Below are 16,160 nucleotides of genomic sequence, written 5' to 3' on the forward strand. Positions count from 1 at the left end.
TAAATGCCACACTGTCCATAAAAAAATATATCACAGAATTATCCCAAAACACACATCACATTTTTAACTGAGGTCACGTATTTGCCAAAGTTAATACAGAAAATGGGCCAACCTGAGCAGACAGTTTACATTCCATGCATTGCTCTACACAATTTCCCTTAGCCTATGACTTGGAGAATTCTTCAGTAAAAATTTTTGAAAGAAATCTGTACTAAATGAGCTTAGAGGACAGAATAAAATGTTCAGTCAACTCCCCAGTTGCTAAATGCCTTTATAGATTAATTTTAGACACAAACTAATATTGTATCTAATATGCACCTTCTGAGAATTCCAACTTAGAAACTGTTCCTTAATTCAAGAAGCCCAAAAATTTTATTAAAACGTTGCAGAAAAAAAGTATTCTAAATATGCTGCTGACCTCAAGCATTATTATATTTACTTCCAGACACCTATGGGGGAAACCACTTAGGTGCCAGATGTGATGGTGCCAACGTGCCAGACGACAGTAAAGAGCCTTGAGTTATCTACCTAGAAATCAGGTGATGCATAGATGGTGCAGACATTGCATAGGTAACTACAAAGTTTCCATAATATAAAGAGTAAAAAAGGATTAAGGAGTCTGAAAAAATGAATTATCTAGCAGTGAAATTTCTAGCAGCTTCTGTTAAAAAGATGGATTGCACACTCTTCAGTGTAAATTACCTGTGAGTACAGTGAACCCCTTTTACTTTACTATAATTCAATACTCGTGAACATGTCTGACAACTGTTGATGATACAAGGAACATTCTCTTACTACTAATCTGCATTATGTCAATCCACACCAAGAGAATAAAAGACATTTATAGTCTCTAGTTTCACCCAAGAGTGAACTATTTCAATTTCATTCATTTTCACTCCAAAGAAATAATATAGATTTGCTATATTGAAACAATTTGTTTCCCTTTCATTTACACACTTACCTATGAAGGCAAGATGAAATATGACACAGGAAGTAATCTCTCTTTACAGCTGTTACATATGCTTTATAATTTACTACAAGCTGGAATCATGACAATAACGTCTTCTAGCCCTTCACCCTATTTTGATCTATCGAAGTTTTAAAATCAGTTTTCACCTAAATATACATTAAATCATTCCCTTAAAAAAGAAGGGATGAAATAATATCTGAATGGGAAGAGTGTCTATGCATATACATACAGTGTTTCACACAGATTTAGTTTTCCTAGCTATTAAGTCAAAATCAAGAGTTCTCTTGTAAAAAAAAAAAAAAAGAAAAATAACCCCAAATAAAACATTAACATCATTGAAAAAGTTCTCTTTTAAAAAAAAAAAAAAAAAAGAAAAATAAGCCCAAATAAAACATTAACATCATTATCAAAACTGAAAAAAAATTGTCTGGCTACCAATACCACAATAAAAATAACAATTCTAAAAATATAAGCTCAATAGAAATTACAAGAAAATCTAACAGATAAAAAACTTACTACTATGCACTGAGGGAACACAACAGCTATACAAGAACACCCTAAGGCACATTGACTGTATGCCTCAATACTACGTACTCATAATTTACTCTTAATTTTTTCTAATGTCCAAGTATGTGACACTTAAACCCATAGTTTCTAGTCTAAAAAGCTTGTTACAAAAACAGTAAGGCATTACCCTTTTCAGCTATTGCCTTCTTAACTGAAGTTATTTTTAAACTCTATTATCCAAATTTTGGTGGTATAAAAAGAGCAGAGGTGCCTGATCAGTTAATGGGAAAATGAATATGTAATCTTAGATCACATCAAAAATTAGTATAAAATACTCCACTACAAATCTTATACATCTGAAGAATCAAGTAACTTTAAGGTAAACCGCAGAACAACTGAAAAGTGCATTTCAAATCCTCATAGGAGGATGTGAAAGAAAAAAATTATTTTAACTTCAGAATGTCTCCCTGACTTTTAAGACTATAGTTCTAGTCATTAACTTAAAAAATAAATTCTTACCCTCTCCCTCAAAATTATATTGTATAACTTAAAAAAATCCCCTGGACAGGCTTAGAGGAAAAATTTTGGAGAAAATAAACCCAGCCCAAAAAGAAACCAAACCAACTAACCCATCTCCCTCCATTTGATTTTAGCTTCTAAAGTATATAAGGGAATTAATCTTTGCAAACGGTGCATCAGATTCAAAGAAATACCACCAAATCTTACTTTTAAAAACTGAACCAAATGGGAATTCTCATGTGGCTCACACAGTTACTTACATAACTGTGTGAAACCCAAAAACATTTTCATTTGCAAAGTACTGTCAAATATCAAGAACAGAAGTAGTGAAATCTTTAATCTTGTTTCTAAGTAGCCTGGGAGCTAATAAGACTAAATTCTTGTTAGTGCAGCCTCTAAGTCTGCAGATGAAAGTAAACTTCTTTGGGTAGTCAAGTAGCAGGGTGGGGTCACTGAAATACTGTACATCTCTGGGAAGGGTGCTGAGAACAAAACAGTGCTGCTCTGTTACTCTGTTACAGCTCGCTGCACCCAAGTCTCAAACACTCACCTACAGTTCAGGTCTCCACACCTCAAGGAGTACATACCAGAGTCACATAAGGTACAGCCAACATCACCAAAAATCATAAAAGCGACTGAATAGATGGAACCAGAGTAGTGGTTGAAGGGCCAACACTTGACACTCAAAAAGGCTTAGTAAGAGTCAAACAAGTGAATGTTTTAGTTCACCAGATCCCACAATACTGGAATTAGAAGAAACAAAGTAGCAAAAGAATTGTCTAAAGGGTTAAAACTACTTTTTTTGTGCAGTGATTAATTTTTGTGTAGTGGCTGCACTTTCTACAATCTGCAAGCAATTGACAGCAGCCCAGTCAGAGAGGGACCTTAGATAAATGAATGGCCAAGCTTATCTCTGAATATGTCTTAGCAGGATCAGAGGAGCACAACGACGTCTGCGCTCACAGCCTCTCCCTGACCAGCACCTCCTGCTCTCGAGGTCAGAGACTGGACACACAGCAAGGTGCCCGCTGACCTGACTCAACAGGGCACTTACACTGTTAATGAAAATGCAGCTTGATTAGCCAAACTTGGCAATTTGCCATTAACAGAGACCGTAATTTAATTAACAGAATACAGATTTAGAGATCACTACTTAATACACCTTCCCTCACAGCTGTTATTCCCCAATACAAACGAGAATGGGATGAAGAAAAGTAATGAAATTACTACTTTATTGATCACTAAAGATGTTACTTGCAGTATCTAAAATTTCCAAGATCTTTATTAGATCTGCAGTGAACTACAGAAAAATTTGTCCCAATCTTACAAATAAAAAACAACTTGAAAGTATAAAGCTGTTAAAGTTGCTCTGTGGTAGAAATCAAGACTCAAATGCAGAATCTGGTGTTTTAGAAAAAACATTTTTTCTTTCTTTTAGTAGACATTACAAATAATAACTGCTCCCGGTACAGTAGAAGCCTAAAAATCATAAATCCCATGTGGTTTTCCTACCATAAAAAAAAATATCTCTTGAAACATTTTTCACTTCCAGAGTTTTTCCCAAACACTGTATTTTTTCTGAGTAATATATCTCTCTTCCACTGTTTTCTTTCCTTCACTCACTTCTGCCAGTTGAAGACACTTATACACGTGTTCATCTCTTATTTTCTACAATTTGATTCTCCACAGCACGTAATTTGTTCAGTTTGACATTTTCAACTGTATCCTTTTATTTTTTCATAATAAAGAGTAAATATTCCTTTTAAAAACTATTTAAAACTGCATCAAATGGAACCATAAGCCCCATCCTCCCAACTGCAATGGAGATGAGAAAGAGCAAATACAGGCCAAGCGCAAGAAACTTCACTTCAAAACAAGTTGCATGAGCTTCTTTTGCAGAAAAAAAGGACACTGAAGATTAGGGCTTTTCTACTCATACTCTTACCTTTCTGCTGCACAGAAGATAACTTGAGGTTTGTGAACAAAGTATCAAGTTTAATCACAGAAAAATTTGTTCTACTGTTAAAATTGTTATCATCCAAAATATGCCACAGCTAACACTGGCCTAATGTTGGCTGACAGATGACTTTATAAACTCAGACACTGAGAAGTAAATCCACAGAAGGGCATTACTTCATGCAAACAATCTGAGTATTCATAAAGTGCAGTTTTAAGTGTGGTACAGCATTTCATATACACACAGGAAAATCGTGCCCATTATGAGCTAAGAAATGGGAAACAGAGAAAAGCTTCACACAGTGGCATCAAGCAACTTCAACAGACAGCCATCACAGATCAACAAAGTAAAATAAACCAGAATTCTTACAAATTTGCCAAAACATGATTTCCTCTTGGAAAAGCCTGTCTTTGTAAACATGTATGGCAAGTTTTCACAGTTAATTCCATCTCTTGGAGTGCAACAGAAAACACAGAAGAGAGTTTAAAAAAAAGAAGTGCTGAAGATGCCTTTTAAACACACACGTCTTATGCAACATTAACTTTAAAATACAGCCTGCTGTAGAATTACCATCAACAATTTGATAATTCAGCATTTAGGTGTATCTTTATGCATCACTTTCAAGCTGAATAATTACTGATAATTTTCACTTACATCAGATCTCATTTATGAGGCGAAACACTGAAAACAGAACTCAAGACAATTTAGAGTTTAAGAAACTCAAAATGAACACCTCAAAACTCAGACTAAACAAATTCTAACCATACTACAAAAAACCTACTTATTATTATGTCAAGCATGAGAAATATGTAATCTAGGTCTCTTAAAAAGTTAATTGTTTCTTCCAAACCATAAAGCAAAAAGAAAATAATATATTACACTTTTTTTATGATCCACGTTCAACTAACTGGATTGGCAGGCCCTCCCCTATTTCTCAGGTATCTCTATACAAGGTATATTGACCCTCTACAAACACTTTTTCAGACAAATACTAATTTTCAGCTCATAACTTGTCTGGCAGGTTGTCATCAACAGCTTAAATGCACACTAGCTTTTTTACTTTTCTTCAAAGCTGAGTTGGGCTCTTTAGGTTAAGATAACTGAAATTGCTATGACAGACAGGAGAAGGAATCTGAGAAGAAAAAACTGCTTTGATAAAGTTCTTGATGAAAAATATTATCGATTATTCCTGTAGATAAATGAGCTTTCATATCACTAGGAGCACACTTGGAGCTGAATTTAGAAATGTAAGCTTAAGATCAAAAGTATACATAACCTGAAATGAAGAAAAAGATCTTTTAAATCAATAAACACTCCAACCCAGATGAGGCAATAGCTTTCTTGATCCTGTGTAGATGATCTACATTGTTTGAAAAAAATCTCAGACTATCACCTTTTCTTAGGAACAGAAAAAACACCAGAATGAAAACCTACTGGAAGAGAAAAAAGGATGTTTAAACACTGATAGAGACAAAAACAAGCAGCAACTATTCACTAAAATGGAGACTACAGGAAACCACTTCCTCCTATTTCACAGTTAAAAGGCAAAGTATTGGAAACATGCCAATAAAGGCTTCTAAATATGATCACAACTTACAAGAAAGAAAAATGAGCTCTACTCCCCAGCCCCAAAACAAAAAACTGCCTGCAATGAAAATTGATTTTTGAAAATAATGCCAGTGAAAAGCTTCAAAGCTTTAGATTAACATTTCAAAATGGCTTTTACTATTTATCACTATGCTTCTGTAACACAAAGCAAGGTAATTTTTACTTATTTCTAGAAATTACATTATTGCTGTACTACTTACAGTATTAGATTCAGGAAAATATTTTAAAATTTCAGTTATCCAGAAATAAAGAAAAGCTAATTTGAATTATGCAACAAGGTTGGGATTTCTTCGTAAATTCACAAACACCAGCATATCTGCACAGTTAGAAATAAAATATTTACACAAGAGTCAATGCTTCCCAAAGAACAGTACAAAAATAATTAATCAACATGTTGCCTGTGCAACTATTTGTAGTTTTCAGATGCAGTAACTAAGATAAAGATGGTTTCAGTCACCCAAGTTTAATTACTCCATTTGCAAGAAGCCATTTTATAAGGATACTAAGGACTTAGTGATGAAAAAATTTTCACATACTTTTCAGACTGACCTTCTTCTTTTCAGAAGGTCTTACCAAGCTCTTGCCAGCAACTCTTAGTCTAGGTTTTCTAATTAGGTCAGTGATGCAGTAGGGCTTCATTTTAAGTTAAAACAATGTTCAAAAGCTTCTTTTGGATGTCTCCACACTTTTTCTGAACACCACCATTCCCTACTGGAAAACAACACATAAAAAACACTCCCAGAGTGTTTTTTAAATTAAATCAGCAGACACTGCTTTCCCCCCAGTTTATTTCAAGTATGTTGGACAATATGTCAACTGCATGAATTGACTCATTTGTTTCAAAATCTTAAATCAAACTGTACTTGGAATGTCTTTTGGCAAGTTAGTATCCACTAAGATTCCACCAAGCTCAACTGCAAAATGGCTATCCATAATAGATAACATTGTCAGAGACCTACTGGTAAGGCTGAAAGTGAGACATTGTTGCTTAATCAGTAGCTAATTTCAGTGACTCTTCAAAAGACAGAGAAAAATAAAATTACTTTTAGTAATAGTAGAAGTTACCACAATTACCTGAGGCTGCCTGATTAAGACCAGAACGCAAGAAAAATGTTTTGTCTAGCCTACACCTGAAAATCACATCTGCTCGCATATCATTACACACAAAATAACTGTGTATAACTACTAACGTGTCTGAGTTTAGAACTACCTTAGTACTGAAAAATTTACTCTTCTTGTATTTTTTCAATGTTCAGAAGACACGGTCTACAATTTAATTTGTCTTCACTCAGGCAGAGGATTACAAATAGTGTAATCATTAGTAGCAAAGACTGTTGAAGCACTAAACAAAAAACGAACCCAGTATCATCAATGCTTAATAAAAGGAAAGGCAAGTAATTTTTTCTGCACCAATAAATACATCTAAAATACAAATACACCTTCTAAAGTAAAAATAATTCTAATGCCACACTTTCTATAGCAGCCAAGTGCTTTAAGGGAAACACAGAGCCTTTATATCACTATTAATTCAACACACTAGTAATAGAAAACCTCAAGATTTTTCAGCTTAAAGCAGATTTAAAAAACAGGAAAAACAATATGCTTAAATAATTTCCCATATTTACAGCATGCTTCTACCGGCATCTACCAGTTCTCTTAATAGAAACATTACTTTGGGACCAATTGTTTATGCAGAAATAATTTGTATTTTCTTTTGATAAATCACATTAGTATCATCACAAAAAGAGCTAAGGCAGTAATAGCAAATACAGACCAAAAACTGATCTCTTTACCTTTTCAATATATTTTTTGAATGTCTGAATTACTGACAAAATAGCATTGATTTCAGACTATAAATTAGTCTGGTCAGGGAAATACCTCCCCAATCAAAACACAGGATCATCCCGTGTCAGACTAAAGATGGAAAATGAATTGAAGGTTTCCTTTCAATTTTATGTACTTATTCTGTACTTGCTCCCTCTATAGCTTAAAGAGCAAACCAGAATGATTTTGTAAATCTGGGAAGTTTAACGCACAAAAAAAGCACACAGTAGGAAGAACACTTTCATCAAAGGAGTGTAAACAGAAAGAAATTAAGTCTTTTAAACTTTTATTGCAGTGACACCTTGTGGCTACATCTGCCTTATTATGAAACCTCAAAATTTTTCATTTTGTTGTAATTCTTTTAATGCAGTTCTTCAAATACTGTGGTTGAGGATGAAGGAAAAAGATAGTCACAAAACAAAAAAGAAAGGATGAAAAAAGTGGGAAGGGTAAAACAGAAAACAGCATTATCTGCTCAAAGACCTTTAGCGGTTTTAACATACACTGCTACAAGAGGAAGATGGAATAACTATGAACCTGACACTTGTTCCTAACTTCCACAGGAACCTGATTACATGAACATATTCTGTGCCCTGTCTTCACTCTAAAGAGTGTTCAGTTTACATGAAAGTTCATACAGAGGTGCAAACAAAGAAAACAGGACCAAAAGAAATTTTTTAAAAATGCACTACTTTGTTGAAAAAAAAAAAAAAAAGGCGGGGGGGGGAACTACCCTGTAATCACACTCTCTTATTTGCTTTTTCTGCATAGTATACGACTGTTCAATTTTCAAAGATGGTAGAATGATGTATTCTAGAAGGATTTAAAGCAAAAATGTCAAGTCTAAAACAATTATGTCAATAAAACCCCCATGTTTTACTCAGTATTTTCTTTTACTAAAACCTTACTAAATACAGCAACACCCTCTTACTTGCAATACTAAGCTTTGACACTGAACAAGTAATCTTTGCACAAAACAGCTTGTTTATTTAAATCAGGAATTACATCCTACAAGTAACAGAAATGATCTGATGTGTGTGAGAAAGCACAAACAAACTCATCTTTTTATTTCAGAATTTCAGTCTTCAGTTATTGCTCTTTCACTTTTTTTCAGCTATTAATCTGACAGAGGTTATGGCTGGCAAAAGTTACTCCGAACATATTAAGACAGACTGGAGCATGTAAGCAACAGGAAGAAGCCAAGAGTGTAAATAGCCTTATCACATTTCTTGACTTTGCCTAATCAGTTTGGATGGTTGGATATGCACTTTGCCAAATACAAATTATCTTTCATGGGAAGTACAACAATGCCCCTAACTCCAACACTACTGTAAATATTCCATAACACTCCATATATCAAAAATTCATATCATGGTAAAGACTATGACACGCATGACAAAAGATTCATTAAGAAGGCTGAATTGGTCTTAATTCACTGTCATATAAATTATTTATTTTATTTAACAAGTAAAGGCCAGAAGGTTGCATTTTTTCATCTAGTTTCTGTAAAAAATGCATTGATTGTAGAATTGAATATGGATAGATAAGAGGAAAGTTACAGTTTTCCAAAGAGAAACAAATATCCCAACTTGCATACATGCAAATAAAAGACACACTCCATCAATTTTTTATGCCCATGGAAATGTTTGACTAGCTTCTTAAAACTTAGATGAACATATCAGTTCAGACGTTGACAGCTCTCACCTTTTACAACTAATATTTCTGTGAAAAGTAACTCAAAAAAGCAACTAACCCTGCCTAATGTAGCAGGGCTCATATCCTGTTTATAATCTATGTTTGAACAATCACTCTAGTGTATCAGACAACTGGCTGTCCTTCAACAGCCTGTACAGAATCCGGCACGTTCTACTCCCTCACTCTGGAAAACAGCATGCAAATAAAAACCCCCCAGCAATAATTCTACACTTCAATTCTTTGTTGTGCCTCAAAATGACATCTTACACAGATGCTTTGACCTCACAAAGCACTTTGAGCTATATAATTTTTTTAATTAAAAAAAAAACCCAAACACCAAACCACAACCTAATTGAAGACCTTCCTGGAAAGGCATTCAGTCCATGATTTTCTACTAAAAATGTATTCAAAACTTTTAAAAAATTGCAGCATGGCTCCCTAAGTGGTTGCTTCCAAAAATATTATCTGCATTAGTAAGACAAAAAGAGTAAAATGTCAAAACTATTGTCAAGAAGACAGAACATAACATGATGCTTCCATTCCTCTGTACTGTTATCCATTAACAGGAAAATTTTGGCACTGGGACTTGAGACACTAAAACAAGACTGTACAACAGAAGCTGCATTGAGCAAAACAGAGCATACAAAACACTTAAAACATACCTGCCCCTTGGTAAGTATGTACAACATGCCTGTGAAACAATATCAAATAAGAAAGGAATACATTCTGACAATTTCAGATTCGCTCATATGACTGGTGCTCGCAAGACTGGAGAACACCTTTTTTTAGGTGACAAGAAAATGCTATGTATATTAGGATTTCTGTTTTGTGTACGTCAGTATACTGGAAATAACTAATCTAACTTGTTTAAGTAAACAGAGCTACTTTAAATACATTATCACAAAACACTGAAATTGGAGACAAAAGAAAAGTTTAGTAGTCCTTGCTTACTTCGTTCTGAACAGATTACTGATTAAAAGACAGATAAGTAAACCTCTAATACTAATATCTAGGTGTACATAGCCTCCCCTGCTCAAAGCCTCTCTCCTGGAGGGAATTTGATCAAAATTCCTGATCAAAGGAGACTCAACCTTCAAGTAATACCTAACTATTTATATCAATATAATTAAATAAAAAGTTCTTAATGCGGAACTCCTCAATGTAGGCTTCAATCCACTTATGCAAATAAAGAAAACCTTATCTAAACTTGATTTAATTATCATGGTGACTCAGCTGAGAATTCATACTTTGCCTTAGGGTTACTGCTCCTTAGCAATAAGTGCTCATAAACTTAGGCTGCTACATGATTTTCTCTTTAGCTCTTCCACTTGCTCTTCCAATAAGCTGCACCTCCAAGAAATTCCCTACCATTTTGTGGCTATGATAATGAGGAACAGAGATTTATAGAAAAGAACAGGATCTCTTTGTGAAAAAGAAAGCACCTCTCTCAATGGAGATCAAGAGTTGCTGTGCCAATTAAAAAGTTTATGGCTGCAGAATAATTATAACAATACAGGTCATTTCCTCTCAGGGTCTATGACCCAAAACCTAATGATGACAGCATCTTAGGTATCTTCAGGTTGTATCCTCCCTACCAGTTAGCTCAATTCAGTTTTTGAATAAGACTGCTTCAATGTGATTATCAGCTTCTTGCAGAATTCCCAACCTCTACAGTTAAAAAAATATTTACAGTTTAAAAAACATCACTTTAACTACACTTAAACCCATCATTAATTTTCAAAGAATGGCAGAATCTCAGATATATGCTGATGTAGAACGGACCCACAAGGATCACCAAAGTCCCTGTCCTGGCCCTGCACAGAACCATCCCCAAGAGCCACACCGTGTGCCTGAGAAGATTGTCCAGATTCTTCTTGAACTCTGTCAGGCTGGTGTTGTGACCACTTACTTCCCTGGGGAGCCTGTTCCAGTGCCCAGGCACTCTCTGGGTGAAGAACCTTTTTCTAATATCCAACCTAACCCTCCCCTGACACAACTCCAAGTCATTCCCTCAGGTCATGCCACTGGCCACCAGAGAGAAGAGATCAGTGCCTGCCCCTCCTCTTCCCCTCACAAGGAAGCTGTAACTGCAATGAGGGCTCCCCTCATTCTCCTCTTCTCCAGGCTGAACAGACCAAGTGATCTTGGCTGCTCCTCATATGGCTTCCCCTTAAGGCCCTTCACCATCTTTACTGCCCTCCTTAGGACCCTCTCTAATAGTTTAATATCGTTCCTATATTGTGGTACCCAAAACAGCACATGAGGCATTCCTCAAAGCTTCCTAGTCCTAACTTTCCCCTTCCTCCCTTTCACAACTATTTAAAACAGTGCATCAGTAGAAAATATATAATACATAAAAATACATTTCCAAGTTCTATAGTAAGTATGTAAGTGCATTATAAACACTCAGGCAGTCAAGGAATGATGTTTACTACTGAGTGAAAAAAACCCAGCATCAGCTGCAAAAAAGGTAGGTATGACCCAAGAAAAAAAGAAAAGAAAGGAGAAGGAGATAGGTAGATATGGAAAAACCATAGTTTCCAAATTGGATGCCGGCATTGTATAAACTATATTAATATTAGAAAATAATATAGAAACTATTATAAAACTATATAAACTAAGATAAACTATTTTTTTTAGCATAGCTGATAAAAGTTGAGATATAACACCTTTTCAGAAATACATAATGAAATAGCAAAATCCAGCAACTTATTCTGGTTCCTACATTCTTTAATGTCAGTAAATTACACTGATGAACTAACCTGCAGACACGGGCAGGAAAATACAGGTTCTGCCAGGACCGACAGAGGTATTTGGAGTGATCGATAACACGAATCCAGTCCAACTCATCCATGGACACCTCAATGTAGTAGGAGTAAGACCTATGGATTGCCAAAAAACACTTGTTAGAACACAAGTCAACAAGTTTTAGGTATTAAATCTTACACTGACTTCTGGATTTTCAGTTGTGTTGAAAAAAAAACCTGTTCTTACCCAGATCCATATTTTCAAACTTACTTTAAAAAGGAACTCGCACAGTTAAGATGTATTCTCGGAATGATTTAAAACGTCCACACACTCACAACCTACAGTCATTAGATTGGACTACTGTGCCTCTAAAAATGAAATGGAGACTTTTGACTCTGTCATAAAAATTATCATTTGTATTCCTTCCTCATAGAATAAAAGTAAATCACTACCAGTGATATGGTACTACTTCTACTGCCAAATCAATAAAAAAAAAGAAAAACAATTACTAGATCAAAAATGCAAATTCAAACTCCTCACTTGAAAAAAGCATATTTATTTTATGACCATTTTCACTTTATGACCATTTCACAACTGAAGTTGTTCTTCACTTCTGACCCTTTCAGTTCTTTATGATCCTTCACTGAGCCTGTCATTACTTCCTTACACTCCGAAATTACTTTATGAAAAATAAAAAAGCCACTGACAGAATCTGCCTTCCTCTTGCTTATCAGTTATGTTTACCTTACAGTTTGCTTTTAAAAGAAACCAAACGCAAACTAGAACGTAAATGTTACAGCTAATTCCCTATTATATCCATGACTGAAATGCTTAGAATAAAGTAGAAATTTCACTTATGTAACTGCAAATCACTGAATACCTGTTTCAGAGTATTTTCCTTCTCCTAACATTCACAGGCATTTCAAAATCACCATGTCACCACTTAACATCCTTTCAGACCGATTTCTACAGAGGAGTTACTCCTAAAGAGTTCTACACAAGCATTTCTTATTAAACATTAATGCCTTTGTTAGTATTTCTAATTTTCCTGATGACTTAAAAGAGTATGTAGTGAAAACTACATTTTTTAAAAATCCTTAAAATGCTAGATAGATGTTAATACCTTGGAAAGGTAAGGCTGAGTCTTTAAATGTCAACTGCATAACCAGCTTTCACATTCACGCCAATCAAATGTGTAATACTCACAACCCACATAAATACAATGTGTTTTAGCAGCATTATTATTACTAACATATATGTACTTTAGCAAACTAGGCACCAAAGTTTTAGTTTGAGCTGCTTGTATACAAAAGTTACTGACCTCTCTGCCTTGAGAATTTTAGAGGTTCTCATCATTGCTAACATATATTTGTAACCAATACACAACATGCTACTTTTTGATTTCTGAAGATATCAAACAAAGAAATATTACCTCAAAAATACAGTTCCATTAACATACACAACAGTATGCCTTTAATTTTTTTAAGATGGGATAACATCTTCTTTGCAGAGACAGTTTGGATAGCCTCCCCTTAGCGCTTTTACAGCTAAGATTCAGCTGTTAATACTTCTGAACTAGAGGTGTGAAACACCTGTTAGCTTCCATTTGGTTCTGTTAAGTATATCCAATAGATCAGAGCTTCACACAGACAGTTAAAATTAACAGAGCAATTTAAAAAATTGTTCAACAAGAAGCAGTCATGCTGTACAGGTCTGTTCACGTCTGTACAGGTGTTAAAACACCTCCTTAGAAGACATTAGTCATGTATCCCAGGAGAAAGATGCAGTTCAGTGGCCCGCAATTGTTAGACAAAGACAGTAGAAAGGAAAAGATCTCTACAAAAAGGACAATCTCAGAATAAGAGAGACATGGACATGTCTGGGCAATCCCAGATCCTTAAGATCTTGGCTGGCAAATTTCTGCACACGTCTATGGCCAAATTCTTCCCAAGTTTAACTACTCCCGTGCAAATTGTTTCCCTAATATTCAATATGAATTTATCTTCTTGCTTGTGTCCACTGCTCTCTGCATTCTCAGCACACAGCTGCAAGAAAACTCTGTCCCTGTATTCTCCATATTCTTCCACTGAATAGGTGAGGAGAGCAACAAATTCTCCCTTCTAAGCCTGCTCATATAAAACAGCAGGTTCTCATTTGCTCAAGCCTTCATCCTGGTGTCCTGCTGAACTCACTGCAGGAAGTCAGTATCTTATACTGAGGAGCCCACAGATAAAGTACACCAAATGCCTCCATTTCCATTTAACTTAGACAGTTGAGTTATTGGAGGGAAAAAAAGCTTGACAATTCATAGAACAGAGAATCACAGAATATTCTGAGTTAGACGGGAACCCCTAGGATGATCGAAGTCCAACTCCTGGCCTTGCACAGGACAGACAGTGCTAATTCTAGTACTATACCTGTTCGGAAGCAAAAGAAAGCCCAATAGCAAACTCTCCACAGAAATCAGGATGATTTAAAAAAAAATTAAAAATCAGCAAGACGCAGAAACTAGATCTTAAACCTGTGAGCCCTCAGTATTTCATGAAGACAAAAATCTCTAGCGATCCACCTTGTCAGGTATTCTGCCAGCAATAATAGTTTGTTCTACAAATTTCAGATGAAGCACACAGGACACCAAGCAACAGACAACTTGGTAAGAAGTTGTCCCAAGGAGAACATTTTTCCCTTGAGCTTCACCAGCTGCAAATTTATGCCCTGCAGATGAGGGGCATTTTACCAGTTACATGAGTTCTCTAAAAATTGCTAGAGAACTCATTACTAATATATCTCTAATACTGTTTCAGATTTTATAAAGTTGGTTGATAATTGGTTCATAAATTTGGTTGATCTGGCACAACTAGTATAATATTACATGAAGCAGTTCCTTATATCTTCAAAGATCCACTTATTGATCTTTACAAAAGAAATAGAAGTGAAGAAAATTTCAGTTGAACTGAAGTAGGAGAACTTCCTTGAAACAGTTAAACAGCTACAATTCATTAAATTGGTTTTAAATTAGTAACTAACTCATATTTAAAAAATTTGTAAATTTACAAAACACCTTACCCTACCTAAAACTTTTATACACCCTGTTCTAGAATAACATGGCTTAGCTAAAAAAGCAAAATGAAACTGTTCTACAATGATAAACTGAGTTTTTTTGGAAATAAAATAAAATTAATCCTTTATCACAAGGTAATAAGGTAAATAATAAATGTATATGTAAGCTTGTTTTATTGTTTTTAACAGCTTATGAATACCTGCTGAGCTGTCTACTAAACTGTAAGATCTTTGTCATGGCAAGTTACAAAATTAATATATTAAATTTCTCAGAGAAAAACAACCCTGCAATTTTTCTACTTCAGCAGCCTCTCAATTGCTCAAATGAGCTTAATTTGAGTTTTCATACATTCCATAATAACCTGAAGTAGCTCAGTAACAAGTGGCTACAGCATGTATGACAATTCATATTTCAGCAGTCTAACCACGAAGTGGCTTCTAATAATTACTGTAGTCAGCTAGTAATTCACATTCTAAATAAATTTTATTGTCTCTAAATTACAGAATCACAGATCATTTAGGCTGGAAAAGACGTAACAGATCAAGTCCAATTTTATTGTCAAAGTGTGCCATTTCTTAACAGTTTTGGTATATTGAAAAAATTGGAACAAAAAAAAAATTTAATGCTTGAAATGCAAATACGTAAAAACACTGAAATAATTTAAGGTAGTTTAACATCTCTAAAAATGATTTGGTGTGTAAGTAACCAAAATTGCATTTAAAAATCAGGTTATTTCCAAATAAACCCTGCAACTGTCAGCTACAACACTACCACACTATTTCCATAAAATATTTAAATTATAGTTTGCACTGCTACATGATCTCCAGTACAAAATGCATTGCTTTCCCTTTTTATGTCACCTTGGCACCTACCGACTGTCTCTGTCCCAGAGGAGAATTCGTATGTGGTTGATTATTGAGGGCTGGCCTAGTTTAATCTCAATTCCGGAGCGGCAGTCATCGTTGATCGGGTGTCGAGAGAATCCATGATCCAGGTCATAGTTCTGAGTGTCTCCATCCAATAGAGCAGACTTCAGCTCCCCCTTCACAACTTGTGCTCCATACTTCATTGTTGCAATATTCTCCCCTGGTACTAAGAAGAAAAGGGAATAATTTCTTCAATTTTACACTCTCATACTGCAAATTAAATGTTCTGAATATCAACTCTATTAGGTCAGACCAAAGATTTATTGCTAGGATCCTTTCTTGGCCACAAACAGGAACACTAGGGAAAAAAAAAAAAAAAAGAAAAAAAGAAAAAAAAAAAAGGAA

General features: G+C 35.0%; 1 protein-coding gene across 3 annotated transcripts in view; it reads right to left on the reverse strand.

Annotated features, from left to right (window-relative positions):
• BTBD9 (BTB domain containing 9) overlaps positions 1–16,160 on the reverse strand; it is a 107,406-nt gene that overhangs the window by 78,273 nt on the left and 12,973 nt on the right. For all 3 annotated transcript variants that reach the window (XM_041404207.1, XM_041404205.1, XM_041404206.1), the window contains exons 6-7: positions 15,762–15,981; positions 11,843–11,962 (exon numbers count right to left, since the gene is read on the reverse strand). In XM_041404207.1, coding sequence (XP_041260141.1) covers positions 11,843–11,962; positions 15,762–15,981 — 340 coding nt within the window. The remainder of the gene's footprint in view (positions 1–11,842; positions 11,963–15,761; positions 15,982–16,160) is intronic.

The sequence above is a fragment of the Onychostruthus taczanowskii genome, unplaced genomic scaffold (assembly GCF_017590055.1).
Source record: "Onychostruthus taczanowskii isolate IOZ18803 unplaced genomic scaffold, ASM1759005v1 scaffold21, whole genome shotgun sequence".
NCBI classification, from domain to species: domain Eukaryota; kingdom Metazoa; phylum Chordata; class Aves; order Passeriformes; family Passeridae; genus Onychostruthus; species Onychostruthus taczanowskii.